Consider the following 14,862-nt stretch of genomic DNA (forward strand, 5'->3'; position numbering starts at 1 on the left):
TACCCAAGACTAAAAAAGATAAAAGAAATGCGAATAAAAGAACATACACAAAAAAAATGGAAGAGTCCAAAAGGCTAGGACATGTCTAAAGTGTATGAAAACATATATGCCGTCTGTCTGAACATATATGTTTGTTTGTGTTTCCCTATTTACAAAAAGTTCACCGTATATTACAACAATGTGTATATTAAAATTATCATACTAAATGTTACTCCCTCCGTCCCACACTAGTGACAAAAAACGTCTTACATTATGGGACAGGGGGAGTATATGATACTGAAAAGGTATATGATATTAGAAAAATGTTCATCGCATCAGATAATTATAAATATGGTCATTGCATCATATATTACATAAGTGTATCGTATTTAAATAAATTGTTCATCACATCGTTCAATATGCATATTAAATATTTTTTAATATGCAATCATCTTATTTAAATATAAGATGAACATTTAAATACACGATGAACTTTTTCTATATTATAAAAAAGTTCGCCGTATATATACATTTTTTAATATACAATACATACAAATATATATATATTACACACACTGCGTACGGCCCGAAGAATACCCAAATTCTGAGAAAAGATAAAAGAGACACGCAAATAAAAGACACGAAAGGAAGCAAGTACGGAAAAAACGCAGCATGGAAAACTATATAAAGCGTAACGCACTGCCATGTGCAGCCAAGGAGGCCGTATTGCAGTGGTAGCGACGCCGCGGTGCAATCCTATTTTTAAATATTTTTTTCCTGCCAAGACTTTTTTTTAGGCCAACAAAGATGAATGCGTGATTAAATAAAAAGTAAGGGTCTTTTTTTAAAAGAATATGCCACGTCAGCATCTGAGAGGCAGGCCCCAACGGTTAGATACACCGTCAATACACTGTTATACGCATTTTAGACTATTTCGTAACAAACTGCCCAAAACATGGTACTGACATGTAAAAATTATGATTACGAAAAGTGGTACCAATCTGTCACCACCGCCCCAAATGTGATATTATCGTGTAATTTACTCAAATGAATGAGACACTGTTTTTTTTTTGCGCCGGGCAGACCCCCAACTTTTATGTTCTTTCTATTATCTCTGTTATTATATTCTATTTAGAAAAGCAATGTAGCTAACTAACCCGGCCAGCCCGCTACGATCCGGAATTGTCGCGCCATCCCACGACTTCCTTCTCGCTAGCGTGCCACACTGACCGGGAAAAACTCACAACAGAAAACAGGAACGAGGGGATCGTGTATACGAATCAGCCCTTCTACTCGGATCCGGCTTGCCTGCTCCCTCGCCTTGCTCCCATTCGTGCTCCCACTTCATTCTACGGTTGTCTTTTTTCCCTTTTCTCTTTCTAATCTAATCATCTCCTCCCTGATTTTAAGGGGGTGGGACCGGACCTTATTTTGTTCCAATCAAATCAAGCCACGTAGACGGAAGCACAGATGGGCACACGCGGGGAGAGCAGGCAAGTCTCATCCCTACCACTCCTACGTGCATGTTGCATGCGTGTGTCACATTACCAGACATGCAAAGGTTATTCAGAACAGAAAACTGCTACGTGGACCCTAAAAAAACTGCTACGTGTCGATGGAGCTTAGGCAACACCCGCTGCGTGTGCTCCACCGCCTTGGTACACGGCGTATCAGGCCAGCCGCTACACCTACTAGTAGAATGCCCGTGCATTACCACGGGTTTTTGAAATATTTCGTTGGAGTTATATAAACACATCCGGTTTGAAGGATTTTTACAGGAAAAGCATAGGAACAAAGATTTCAGAGGAAAATTTCCTATAGATGCATTTGGTTCGTAGGGAACACATATGGAATTTTCATAGAAATACTATTCATTTTCTATGTTTTTGAAGAAATAATCTACACATCCACTCAGAGCTTATTTTGTGCGTAGGAACGAGGCAAGACAATTCCTTAGAATGGTAAGTGACACCCTCTCAATTTCCTTTACTATTCCGAAATCCTACGTTTTGGTTTCATTCAAACCGAATGAGGCCTAAAGACACAATAGAACGGGTGCAATCGGATAATAATTGAAGTCCACTTTACTTGTAATGTAAATAGATAATAAAAGCAAATTGATGATTCATACATAAGAGCTATGATCCAACTAAGAATCTATTACAAATTAAGATTTACTTGATTCTGTTAAGAAATTCTCACACAATATCATGAATGTTGTCTTTAGCTTTGCATGATATTTGAGCAAGCATATTAAAAACTTCTTCCTCAACTCATTACCATTTTGCACAAGCAATATATATAGTTAACACGAATACTTCATGTTGAAGGTCTTAAAATGTGTAACGGAGAATACTCACCACGGCCATTTAAATATTTTTCTGGTATTATATATAAACATAATGGGTGTTAAAATTTGCATGTATATAAAAGATAACAAATGGAGAATAATTGAAATCCATTTCACTGGCAATGTTAATGTTTTGCAAACTTTTTTTTTCTAATAGACATGATTGATTCAATGATGGTTTATCTTTAGGGGTGCAGACATAATATGTCGTTATGATATCACAATGAGCCAAATCACCTTAATACAAAAAAATGGATGAAAGAAAAAAACGGTAATCACAATAAAAATAATATCCCGTGGTTTAAGATATTTTTTTTGCCCTTTTTGGTTTCTTATGGGCTATCATCGCTTGCACGCTTTTCTCTCTATATAAAACTCGTTGAATTTTCATCTCCTCCTAACGACGTCGCCTCGGGACCCTTGTCGTGGATTCTTTTAAACATCGACATAATCAATCTCTATCTCATTCTGCAAAAATAAACATATAGAAAAATACACCCTTTGTGTTATCATGTGCACCACACTTACAAAGAAGAATAGTTATTTGTATGCATCTCATCTGGTAGTTGAGTAAAACTTGATGATATTGTTACATCAATGCCAGTGTCACTCGACATTTTGAAAGTTTCATCCGAATCCATCAGTTAAAACACTTATCCACAAAACTGAAGCATATAAATATATAAACATACAAATGGCATTTTATATATTATAAACATGTAAATAAAAGTGAGACAAACCAATTTTTTCACAAACTAAAAAAACTTCTCCTCACAATACAGATGGGAGCGACTAGTATAGAAAATGGCCCTTCGGTGCAAAAATAGAAAAATCAAAGCTGGCCCATTGGATTGAAGGTGGATGGCACAGATTTCCTGGAGGGATCTCAGTCCACTTAAACGTACATTTTAGGAAAACCCCCTGGTAAAATTAGATATGTCACACAACGTTTACAGTAACCACCTCATCTATTTCTTTCCATTCGTTACGTCCTTCAGGATTTCAATTCTGCACAACAATAATGACTAATCTCATAAAAGCCACGCATATTTAAATACACTATTGGACACCACTAATTATGCAAGAAAGTTGGGCAAAGAGGTATGCCAATACTTATCACAAATTTGAGTACACAACATCAACGACAATAAATTCTCATCACAAATATTTTAGTACATGAACAAAATTAAGCCAGCCTCTTCAATCAGAACTAAACATCTGGACATTTCAAAAAAAAAAAACTAAACATATGGAACACCCCTACCAGAACACAACATAACAGGCATACATAAATATCAATTGATACATAAGATGGGAGGGTCATTTTTGGTACAAGAACAGGTCATGTTGGTGGTCGTGTCGAAGCAGAGCTCGTAGAACTTTTGACACGGACGCCGAACACAAACACCATGCCGCCCATGCCGATGAGCGGCAGGGGAACCTAGCCAGCCGAGTCGAGAGCAGACCAGGATTGCGCCTTGAGGTCGGATGCATACATGGTACTGTCCACTGGCGACCATTCAGTTATACTCCCTCCGTTCTGATTTACTCGTCGTGGTTTTAGTTCAAATTTGAACTAAAACCACGACGAGTAAATCAGAACGGAGGGAGTACAACAGAGAGCTGACACCTATCAAAAATTTCTTAGTAGTCAAATTTCAGAAAAAAAACTGCAGCCATCATTGTTGTACAACTTATATTATTCACCTTGGTCGAGCTTCTGCCGTGCTGAACAAACGACTCTCTCATCTCGCCAATGTTGCGTACGTCATGGATGGGTCAATTATTCTGAAACCCTCTTGCCAGAAAATAGGAGAATTAGGAAACACGACCATGTGCATGCAAGAGGCAACAATGCCAAATCACCCTGTTATTTAGGTTTCAGAACAGAAAAGCAAGACCAAAAGTTTAGGTTTACAAAATGTTAGAATAATCCGAGGCACTCCGTCGATCTACCGAGGACCAAGCAATCGCACAAGCACGACACCAAGATTTGTTAACGAGGTTCACCATCATGACTACATCCCCGGGGCATGACTACGGGCGCTCCTCCCCATGACACCGTCACAATACCGCACCGCGGCCGCCCGGGCGCCGGCACACGCCGCCAGCTCCCACGCGTGCCCGTGCTATTATGTTGGCATAAGTTACATCGTGTGTTTATCCCCGCTATATATGAGAGGCCTAGAATACAAGTGTCCTACTTGGACACGACTCCCACTAGTACAGAACCGGCCTTTAGTGCCGGTTCGTGACGGCCTTTAGTGCCGGTTCCCGGTTCGCCAACCGGCACTAAAGAGTGGGGACTAAAGCCCCCCCCTTTAGTACCGGTTCGTCACGAACCGGCGCTAAAGTTCCACCACGTGGCACGAGCCAGGCCCAGGTGCGTGTAGGGCATTAGTACCGGTTGGTAACACCAACCGGTACTAAATGTTTGGATTTTTTTTATTTTTCTTTAATTTTGTGTTTTCAATTTAATTTAGTGATTGTTTTACATTATAATGAGTTGTTAAATCATTAGGTAAAAGTACCGCGGATTAGTTTCGACTGGATGGATTGGATATCTAGCTACTAGCTAGCTAAGTGATCAAGTATATGCCATATCCGTATATATTATACTTGATCAAGTATAATATATACGGATATGGCATATACTTGATCACTTAGGTAGGATCCATCCAGCTGAAACTAATCTGCGGTTTCTTTCATTAAATGATATAATAACTCATCATCATCATCATATTAATCATCATAGTCATGCATTACCGCTATCTAATCACCACCAGCACTACTAGCTTAAAGAAGAAACATTCACTTGTACCAGAAGCAAAAATATCATCGAGTTCAACATGATTGTCATGATATTATAAGCGTTCATATATAACACCACAAAAGCAAATCACTTAAGTTCAGAACGAAGAACACGGACATGAAAGGACAAGTACTAAGAGCAGCATGAACTAGCTAAATCACTCCTGCTAGCTACTCTCTCTCTGGTAAAATAGCATAGAACATATATAGCTCTCCTGATTGATCATACTGGAGCATGCAGATGAACCTGTCTCCTAATCGTGGGCTGCGTTTCTCATTGCTGCCCCCTAGTACTTCTCTGCGATCGTTAACAATTTTCCTCCAATCTTTCACTATTAAGCATTCATCGCTTCTAGAAATCCTGAATGCGTTCATGTGCAATGCAGGATATCTTGGCCGTAAGCTAACAATTGACATGCGACCTTTAGTCTCGATCCCCTGAGGCACAACTATCATCAGGAGTCCTTGTTGAAGAACATCGTATAGTACTTAATTAATATACTTAGCAACGAAAGTTTAGCAAAAAAATTATGTATGCAAAATATGCACTGAGAACAAATAGTAAATATCTTACCATCATTCCTAAATAGATGTGATCATAGTCCAATACCATCACTATTGGTCGCACGTTTTGAGTACTAACATTTCTAAGTGCAGGAAGAAAATTTGTCTTGACAGTATGAAGATTCTCAAGCCATGAAACATAATGACTTATCTCCTCGCAGTTTAGTTCAGCTCCGGGACAGTATTAGGTCCTGTCTACCAAGCTCCGGACATGTTTGGTTGAATGGAGATAAGCTGTCAATAGAAATTAGTTGTCAATATTTTTGAATAAGCAATATCAAAGACAAAAATATAGTTGAGAAGAACTCACATAATGGTAAAACCGGAGGCATCTGCACATCGACCCATATGTCTCTATTACCTTCAATATCATCTTCCGGACGAATATCAAAGGTGATAACCATACCAGGCTCAAATGCATAAGCCTTGCATAGTGCTTGCCAAGTCTTCTTCTTCATCTTTCTCTCCTTTTCTCCTTCTTCTCCTTCTCCTTCTTCTTCGTCTTCTTCCTCTTCTTCTTCATCTTCCTCTCCTTCTTCTTCATCTTCCTCTCCTTCCTCTTCCTCTTCTCTTCTTCTTCTTCTTCTTCTTTTTCTTCTTTTTCTTCTTCTTCTTCTTCTTCTTCTTCTTCTTCTCCTTCTTCTCCTTCTTCATCTTCTTCCTCTTCTTCTTCCTCTTCTGCTTCCTCTTCATCTTCCTCTTCTTCTTCATCTTCCTCTCCTTCTTCTCCTTCTTCTCCTTCTTCCTCTTCTTCCTCTTCTTCTTCCTCTTCTGCTTCCTCTTCATCTTCCTATTCTTCTTCATCTTCCTCTCCTTCTCCTTCTTTTTCCTCCTCTTCTTCCTCTTCCTCTTCTTCTTCCTCTTCCTCTTCTTCTGCTTCTTCTGCTTCTTCTTGCTCTTCTTCTTCTTCTTCTTCTTTTTTATATATAGAGTTCAATGAAGATCAAATGCTTGTGATAGTTTGAAAAATAACATATTCAAATTGTGCATCTGAACGCAGAAAAAAATACATTGATCAGTACCACCTTTCAGCCAAAACGCGCTACTACTACACAGAAGTACATATAAAAAATACATTGATCATCAATGACCTTTTTGTATAGAATCTAAATCGTCAATAGGAATCTACCACCGATTTAAGAACCGGCGAATACTCCTATTGCAGCCACAGATCCTACACATAGAGTTCAATGAAGACCAAATGTTTGGGATAGTTTGAGAAGTAACATACTTAAGGTGGTCAAATTCTTGTTAGGGGAGCAAGGTGGGACTAAAAATAGCGCCTGCCACAACCTCTTTAGTACCGGTTCGTGCCACGAACCAGTACTAAAGGTGCTGGCCGGGCACCAACATCTTTACTACCGGTTCCTGGCACGAATCGGTACTAAAGATTCCCAAAGAACCGGTACTAAAGGTCACCTCCCGCCAAGTCATTTGAACCGGCACTAATGGGCGCATTAGTGCCGGCTCATATGCGAACCGGTACTAATGTTTCTCATACTTGACCCTTTTTCTACTAGTGTCCATATCCTGTCCACACACCGTACGACTCCAAGTCCAACTGTAACCTAACTTGTACAATAATATTCGACACAACTCTAACAAACTCCACCTTGGCGAATATTCTCCACCACCTTGAATTCGTCGATGCGTCGAACCTCCATGTATATTGGACTTAAGATACGCCATGAGCACCGCTGCTACTCCCAGACTCCATATGACTCCACCTGCAACTGTAGTCCTTTCTCGTCTTCTTTACAGTCAACACTCGAGCAAAATTAAGTTTCTCATTACTCTACTTTGTGCTCCCAACTTCCGGAATTTCCGCTCAATGTCATCACACATCGATAATTTATCTGCGTGAAAATGAACAACTCACATATTGGATGTCATATACAAGAGTTACCTGAACTCAATATCATTCGTTCTTGACCGTCTGTGTGAAACTTGAAGAAATTTCTCCGTCGCCCTGTGTCACCCTGAGTCAAATTCACAGTTGTCTCACCCTTTTTCGGGATAGTCTCTGACATGCCCCATAGCTATAGCACTCCGCCTTCTTCTGTACTTGTCATCCGCACTTTGCCATGTACACTGAACACCACATAATATACGACCATGTACTCTCTTAGCTTTCGACAATTTCAGACTTTCCACCACTTTCTCAGATTCTCCACGGTCAACTCATGTCCATCAACTAGCACCGATAGACCTAGTCACCAACTTGAATCTGGTAGTCGCCAACACTGCTTCAGCACCCCTGCATACTTTGTCTGACCACATGTATGACCACCAGTGACTTGGCCTGTCGCTGTGTCCCGTGCTTACCGCACGCCTCGCCGCTATCACCGCGTCGAGCCTCTGCTGTCCTGGTCGAGTCTCCCGGGTAGCTAGCCCCCACTGCAGAGAACCACCAATCATCACCGACCGATGCCGAGTATCACGTCTCCATCAGACCACTGGTACCCAGTCCGAACCACGTGTCTCTCGCTATCCTAGCTGAAATAGGCTTCGACTCTCCGTTAACTTACGTCGTAGCCCCTCCATCAGCTCAGAGTGAAGTCACCCATCAGACTCCAACTTCACCTTCAACATGACTCCATGGTGGTTGTACGTGACACCCTCCCGCGCCCTGTCGACTCCAAGCTCTCATGTGCACTCTTGAATCAACCCCACGCCATAGTCTGTCGAAGCCGCACAAGCCCTCAGGCATGCACCACGTGTTTCCACGCCCCAGAAGTTGGCCACCATCAGCATCACGCTCCTATGTCGTCGTCGCTGAAATCACCGCCGTCTTCTGCTTTGACCGACATCCCCGTCGATCCGTCAGACAGTCCAGTCAGACCCAGCCGAAATTATCCGACTGCAACCATACTTCATCCTGCGTCGTGTCCATCCGCACATCTCCGTGCATTGCCTTAACGCCCTGTGTATGCATGATCCATCTGCCAGGCTATTCGAGCTTTGTGCTTATGCCGCCCTTTGTATCTTTGTCATTGCCTTTGATAATGATTCTCTGGCTAACTCCCATGTACAATCCCTGAGTGCAATCAGCAGCAAACTTGATAAAAGAAACAACTTCCATGCAAAACTGACGTGAGTCTTTCACAACCTTTATTTTTTTAATTCCCATTGCTACACTATGCTCCTCCCAAGAAATCAATTGAGTTTTGCCCTACAGAACTCCAATCACATGCAACGACTCACATCGGGCTTCTTTTTTTTTCACAAACAAATCTCACCTTTGCCTGTATCCTGCAGCTTCCTGCGCACCTCGCCTAGCCAACTCGTACAGCTCCCGTTGAAGACTTTCCGCTCCGGCCACAAGTTCCTGATGGACTCCGTACCTGTGCATAGGCTGCTCCAGGCATGTGCCTTGCAAACCCAAACACTTGAACTGAGTCCTGCTTGAGCCACGTGCTACCCCCGTGCACCTTGAGCCACGCTAGTGCTGCACCTGGGCCATGAGAAATCCTCACGCCCTTCTGCTCCATACACGTAGACTACTTGTGCAGCCACGCCTTGGCCCAACAGCTCACCTGTCTCCGTCCGGCTCGGCCAGAGCCACACGTGAGCGCTCTACCAGGCCTCCGATGCTGCTGACGCGCCCGAGCTCACGCGCTCCATCGCTCGCCCATCGATCGCGCCGCCGTCGTACGTATGCTAGGTCACCAGCCGCCATGCACACTTTGGATCAAACCAGACTCCTGCCGCTTAACGATCCGATTGATCGATCTCGCCGAGTCTTCTCCGAACCGATCAGCATCTTGCTTCCGATTGCTTTACACGCGGTGATCTCCGATTGTTGCCGCACGTCGCCATGCCTCCACAGCCGCGGGTCTTCATCGCTCTCCTCTAAATCAACTTCCACGGCCTCTTCGAACCTTTCTCATGATACCACTTGTTAGAATAATCCGAGGCACTCCGTCGATCTACCGAGGACCAAGCAATCGCACAAGCACGACATCAAGATTTGTTAACGAGGTTCACCATCATGACTACATCCCCAGGGCATGACTACGGGCGCTCCTCTCCATGACACCGTCACAATACCGCACCGTGGCCGCCCGGGCGCCGGCACACGCCGCCGGCTCCCCCGCGTGCTCGTGCTATTATGGTGGCATAGGTTACATCGTGTGTTTACCCCCGCTATATATGAGAGGCCTAGGATACAAGTGTCCTACTTGAACACGACTCCATATCCTGTCCACACACCGTACGACTCCAAGTCCAACTGTAACCTAACTTGTACAATAATATTCGACACAACTCACACAAAATATACAACTTGACATTTCTCCCAAACATTTTAGTTCTGACTGTAGTACAACCAGTATATTTGATGCCTATAGGGCAGCTAGTATCTACAAAGCACATAATGCATAAGAAACAACAGAAGACCGTATATTGGCAAATGATTTTTACTGTTCTTTTGAGAGAAAATTAAAGGACTGGATTGACTTCTTGCTACACTCTATCTTTATCTTTACCTATCTCTACCTACTAATAAATCACCGATTGTTTCTGGTCGTACGTCGTGGCAGTCTCACAGAAAAGTCCCTGAGGTTTTTAGTATTCAACCCGCAGTCCTTTCTTAAGTGAGAAAACGTTTCGTTCAGCCATTTTGCAAATAAATCCCTACAGTTTATGGTATTCAACTCACGATCCTTTTAAGTTAAAAAAAAATCAGAAACCCACGCGAGAACGGGCTCTCCTCTCTCTCCCTCGCCTCCCGATCCCAGCCGCCAGGAGCCCCACCCCACGCGGCGGTCGATCCGGTGCCGCGCCGGCGAACCGGCCGGCGATCCGGAGGAGCTCGCGGCCAGGTTGGTGGCCGGGGGCCCCGGCGGCGTCGGCGGACCAAGAGGAGGAGGAGGAGCGGGCCTGGGCGGACCGGGAGGAGGAGGAGGACGCGGGGAGGGGCAAACCGGGAGGAGGAGGAGGACGCGGGGAGGGGGAGGACGCGGGCCTGGGCGCCGTGCCGGTGGTCGTCGCGGTGCTAGCCGAGCCCGGCGCGTCACCGACCACGCTCGTCCATGCGGCGGCCGCGGCGGGGAGCTTTGCTTGCGGCATAGAGGATGGCGCGTGGGCCGTGCTTGCTGTTGGCGCCATGGGGCACCTTACGCGGCTCCCCGCCCACCCACACGACAAGGTCTTCTTCCTTCACTTGCTTGTTTCCTTCATTTCGTGTATGCCTGCTCGGTTTGGGGGCTCCAAAACTCTATCGGGTTGAAAATTGAACTATAGATGAAAAAGAGACAATGCTAACTTAATGAATGTTTTGTTTTGGGAATTAGTCTATACATTGGCCACAACCGGATCCACAGGAAAGAGGTGCTCGAGATGGAGGACATCCAGATTGAGGTGCGAGGTCGATACCAACGCGGTCCTGGGAGGCGTGCACGAGATCGAAGGCAGGGAGCTCCGGAAGGCAGATGGCGGCATCGCCTCACTCTCTAAATTTACACTTATCTAGAATCCAGTGCTTCATGACCATGGCAATATTGGCTTGACAAAAACGATATATAAAGTACTCCCTCCGTCCCAAAATTCTTGTCTTAGATTTGTCTAGATACCGATGTACCTAATATTAAAATGTGACTTGATGCATCCGTATTTAGACAAATCTAAGACAAGAATTTTGGGACGGAGGGACTAGTATCTATCTTCTTTTCAGTTGTATGAATTTGGAACTGAATTCTATGGCATACAGTTGTATGACGTGCTTTGATTATGCTCAAAATGTTCATTCCAATACTTGATCAGAGTGCAGATTATATAACAACAACCAGGAACTACCATACAATCTTCATATCACACATTTCACCTATGAGTATGAAGATCCGTGACAAGCTACATGCTCAACTGTTGCTTTCTACTCCCTCCGTTCCTAAATATTTGTTTTTCTAGAGATTTCAACAAGTGACTACATGCGGAGCAAAATGAGTGAATCTATACTCTAAAATATGTCTATATACATCCGTATGTGGTAGTCCATTTAAAATCTCTAGAAAGACAAATTTTTTGGAACGGAGGGAGTATGATCTTACTTGATCATGTACTTTATAAATCTCTGATGCCAAATGAGGTGTTATATATTTTTCTAATATTATGCCTCATTTAGGCAAGAGCAATCATGAGGCCTTATATGCTTATCTATCTCATCCATTGATGATCTCTTTCGAGGAACAGAAGGACTTCTTGTTCATTTAGAGAGGTAAGAATAACATTCAGCACACTTTCCTGACTGAGTGAAATTGATATTAGAGGTAGGATCTACATTTATACTTGGATGGTTGGATGCACAAACCTCTAACCGCATCAGTGAACTACAGTGTCATTTTTCTGGCCCTGTAAAATTCTAATTATGCATATCAGTGCGACATGTGCATGCTGTAATTTTATATTCAGGTCTAATATGCTCGCTACCATGTTGGTCTTCTGAAGCCTTCATCTGTGCAGGATCAATCTTTTGATTTTGGTACTTAATAAACTAAATCTTGAGCATTGGAGGAGGTAGCCCCTGGACTGGTGAAGATGCAAATGGGGACACGAGGAGGTTCATGGTGGTTCCAGGCTCATCTCTTTGGTGAGCAGCAGTGCGCTACGTTGGACAGTTACCAAGGCTGGACGGAGGTGTGCTCGTGCGGCCGGACGGTGTCGTCTTGGTCGAGCAGATCGCCGTACCAAGGCTGCCTGCCGGACTCCAATTCCCTACCGCTGTCAAGCTCTAGATCAAGCTCCACATGGACTTGTCTATCCGTGCGATACTGCGTTTCCTCTGGTGGCCGTCTGTTCCGCTTGGCGTTTCGTCTGGATCTGAGAGGATAAGGCCTCAAGGAGGGAGATGGGGAGGTTCATGGAACCATGGAAGTTTTCAGATGAGATTAGTTGAAAGAAAAGGGAAATTTCCCATGCTGCCATGCGAGAGTCAGAGGTGGGTGAGTTCCCTGATCCCCGGCTGTAGCAACATTGGCCACCACTCTATGCGCATCTGTGCCGCGAAAATCAGATTTCATGTAGGTAACAAGCATACTTTCCTCTTTTCATCTGGTCTAGAAATATGGTGCGAATGCATGGCTATGCTTTTGATTTTTCCTCCTATGCATTGACTTGATAAGTATAGAGCCTAATGAGCACTGATGACCAGCGATGCCATAACATAAGAATTTATATGCCATCTCGATGGTCATGGTTTCTTCAGCATATATAGTATACTATGTAATTATCTGTGCAACCAAGTTAACTGTATAAGAGCCATTAAATATATCTTTAGACTTGCACAGAAGTAATTCTTGTTAAACTGTTGTTTGGTGATTGTGTCTCTTGCAGCCAATTTCTAGAAGACCAAGTTAACTGTGTAAGAGCCATTAAATATATCTTTAGACTTGCACAGAAATAATTTCTTGTTAAACTGTTGTTTGGTGATTGTGTCTCTTGCAGCCAATTTCTAGAAGATTCATTACATGAATAATCCAAGTTCGTTTTACTATTCTGGATGTAGCAGACTATCCTGCCTTTTTGTAATTGTAGAATTACTAAGTTCATGTTGACTAAGGACCTATTCCGGATGTTTGCAAATTGTTAGAATTTCATCGCTCTTCATTTTCCCCAGCATTTGCTGTGTCCTGTAGGTTTCATAGCTTTCTAGGTATAAACTACATGCACCTAGCAGTAGATTATTTCTTAAGATTAATCAATCAATGTTGCACACACACACACACACACACACACACACACATTGTTGGCATAAATTGGTGCACAGTATTGTGGCTGACTTCTGGCAGAAAGTTTGGTCCTAAATCCGAAATTCGTTGGTGGACTTATAGCAATCCATTGCGACATAATCTTGGATGAAGTTATGTTTTGATCAAATTATGATTTTGTGACTGTAGTATATATAAATTACAAATAGCTAATCTGAGCTATTCATGGTTGGATAGGTTTCTATCAATCATTATTTTCTTTTCCATCATAAAAATATTTCTCTTCTCAGTTATGTTGAGGTGAATGTAGCTGATGGTCACACTTTATCAATATAGGCGTATCAAGCAGATTGTGAAGAAAATGTACCTGAAGATGGTTCCTCAATATGAGAATCCGATTAACATTGTCTTCAAGAATTAAGGCAAATTGTTTGTATGTCATTAATCCTCTCCTGTGAAGATTCAGAATCATAAAAGATAGTATTCAGGTACGTGTACGTCCGCTCGAACGCAATCACATTCCGGAATAGTGACTTGCTGGAGTCGTTGAGCTCTAGCTGTGGGATCTCCAGCAGCTCAAGTCTAGGAAGCTCGTCACCATCTTCCTTAAATTTCACTGACCGATGTTCTAGCTATTTTATAGGTACAGATGGACAGGCTTCATGTTCAGGAATTTGACACACACGGTGGAGATTTAATGGACTAACTACCTTTTTTTAGGTACCATCATGGTTAGTTACCGACACGTGTAGTTATTGGCTGCATTCTATTAGACATACAGAGAGCCACACTGACAAATTTCTATTTAGAGGAAGAAGTGGGCACAAGTAGACTGGAAAAAACACAAAACAGCGGGAGATGTCATGTTCAGCAGCGACAACACCATTGCTCTTCATGTTTTGAGTTAAACCTGTATTACTTCAGAATGATTAGTCAAAGATCGGTGATTGTTAGAGGCCTGAAGTTAATGTGAGAGGAAGGAGCATGAGTGGTCTTTTCAATACAGTATTTTTTCCTTACTGGCATAGGTTGTCAAGGATTGTTCTATCCGTCTCAGAGAAATGTGTTCAAAGTGAATTCTTCTCAGGACTGAGACTTATTTTACAGTAATAACTTACATAAGCCCTTCGGTTGATCGGTTCAATGGCTGCAATCTAGAAGCTTTATGAGATTTCCCAAGTATCATTTTCTGAAAAAAGGTCATGCTGTATAAGGTAAGAACAACATAGAGAATTGATAGTAACCAAACTAATTGCCTTGCTATTGATTACAACATACTCCCTCCGTCCTGTATTATATTATAGTTATGGGATGTGTTTCTATGCTACTTGGAGAAAAACACAAACTGATGATACCGAGTGCCTTGCTACTAATTAGATTATACTTTCGTTATTGAATGTGTTCCTACGCCATCCTGAATAAATAGAAACTTCAGATACAATGACCTGGGTACGT

General features: G+C 42.7%; 1 protein-coding gene and 1 long non-coding RNA gene across 2 annotated transcripts; both read left to right on the forward strand.

Moving 5' to 3' along the window:
• Positions 1–8,633: 8,633 nt before the first annotated feature.
• LOC123139045 (uncharacterized) lies at positions 8,634–12,331 on the forward strand. Its single transcript, XM_044558864.1, has 5 exons — positions 8,634–8,797; positions 8,963–9,068; positions 10,392–10,853; positions 10,999–11,918; positions 12,164–12,331. The coding sequence occupies exons 1-4, from the start codon at positions 8,634–8,636 to the stop codon at positions 11,062–11,064; spliced, it is 798 nt and encodes a 265-aa protein (XP_044414799.1). The 3' UTR covers positions 11,065–11,918; positions 12,164–12,331.
• A 151-nt stretch (positions 12,332–12,482) lies between these two features.
• On the forward strand, positions 12,483–14,578 carry LOC123133882 (uncharacterized). Its single transcript, XR_006465419.1, has 3 exons — positions 12,483–12,720; positions 13,744–13,895; positions 14,051–14,578. It is a non-coding gene; the product is annotated as an uncharacterized lncRNA (long non-coding RNA).
• The last annotated feature ends 284 nt before the right edge of the window (positions 14,579–14,862 follow it).

Source organism: Triticum aestivum, chromosome 6B (assembly GCF_018294505.1).
Source record: "Triticum aestivum cultivar Chinese Spring chromosome 6B, IWGSC CS RefSeq v2.1, whole genome shotgun sequence".
Classification (NCBI taxonomy): Eukaryota; Viridiplantae; Streptophyta; class Magnoliopsida; order Poales; family Poaceae; genus Triticum; species Triticum aestivum.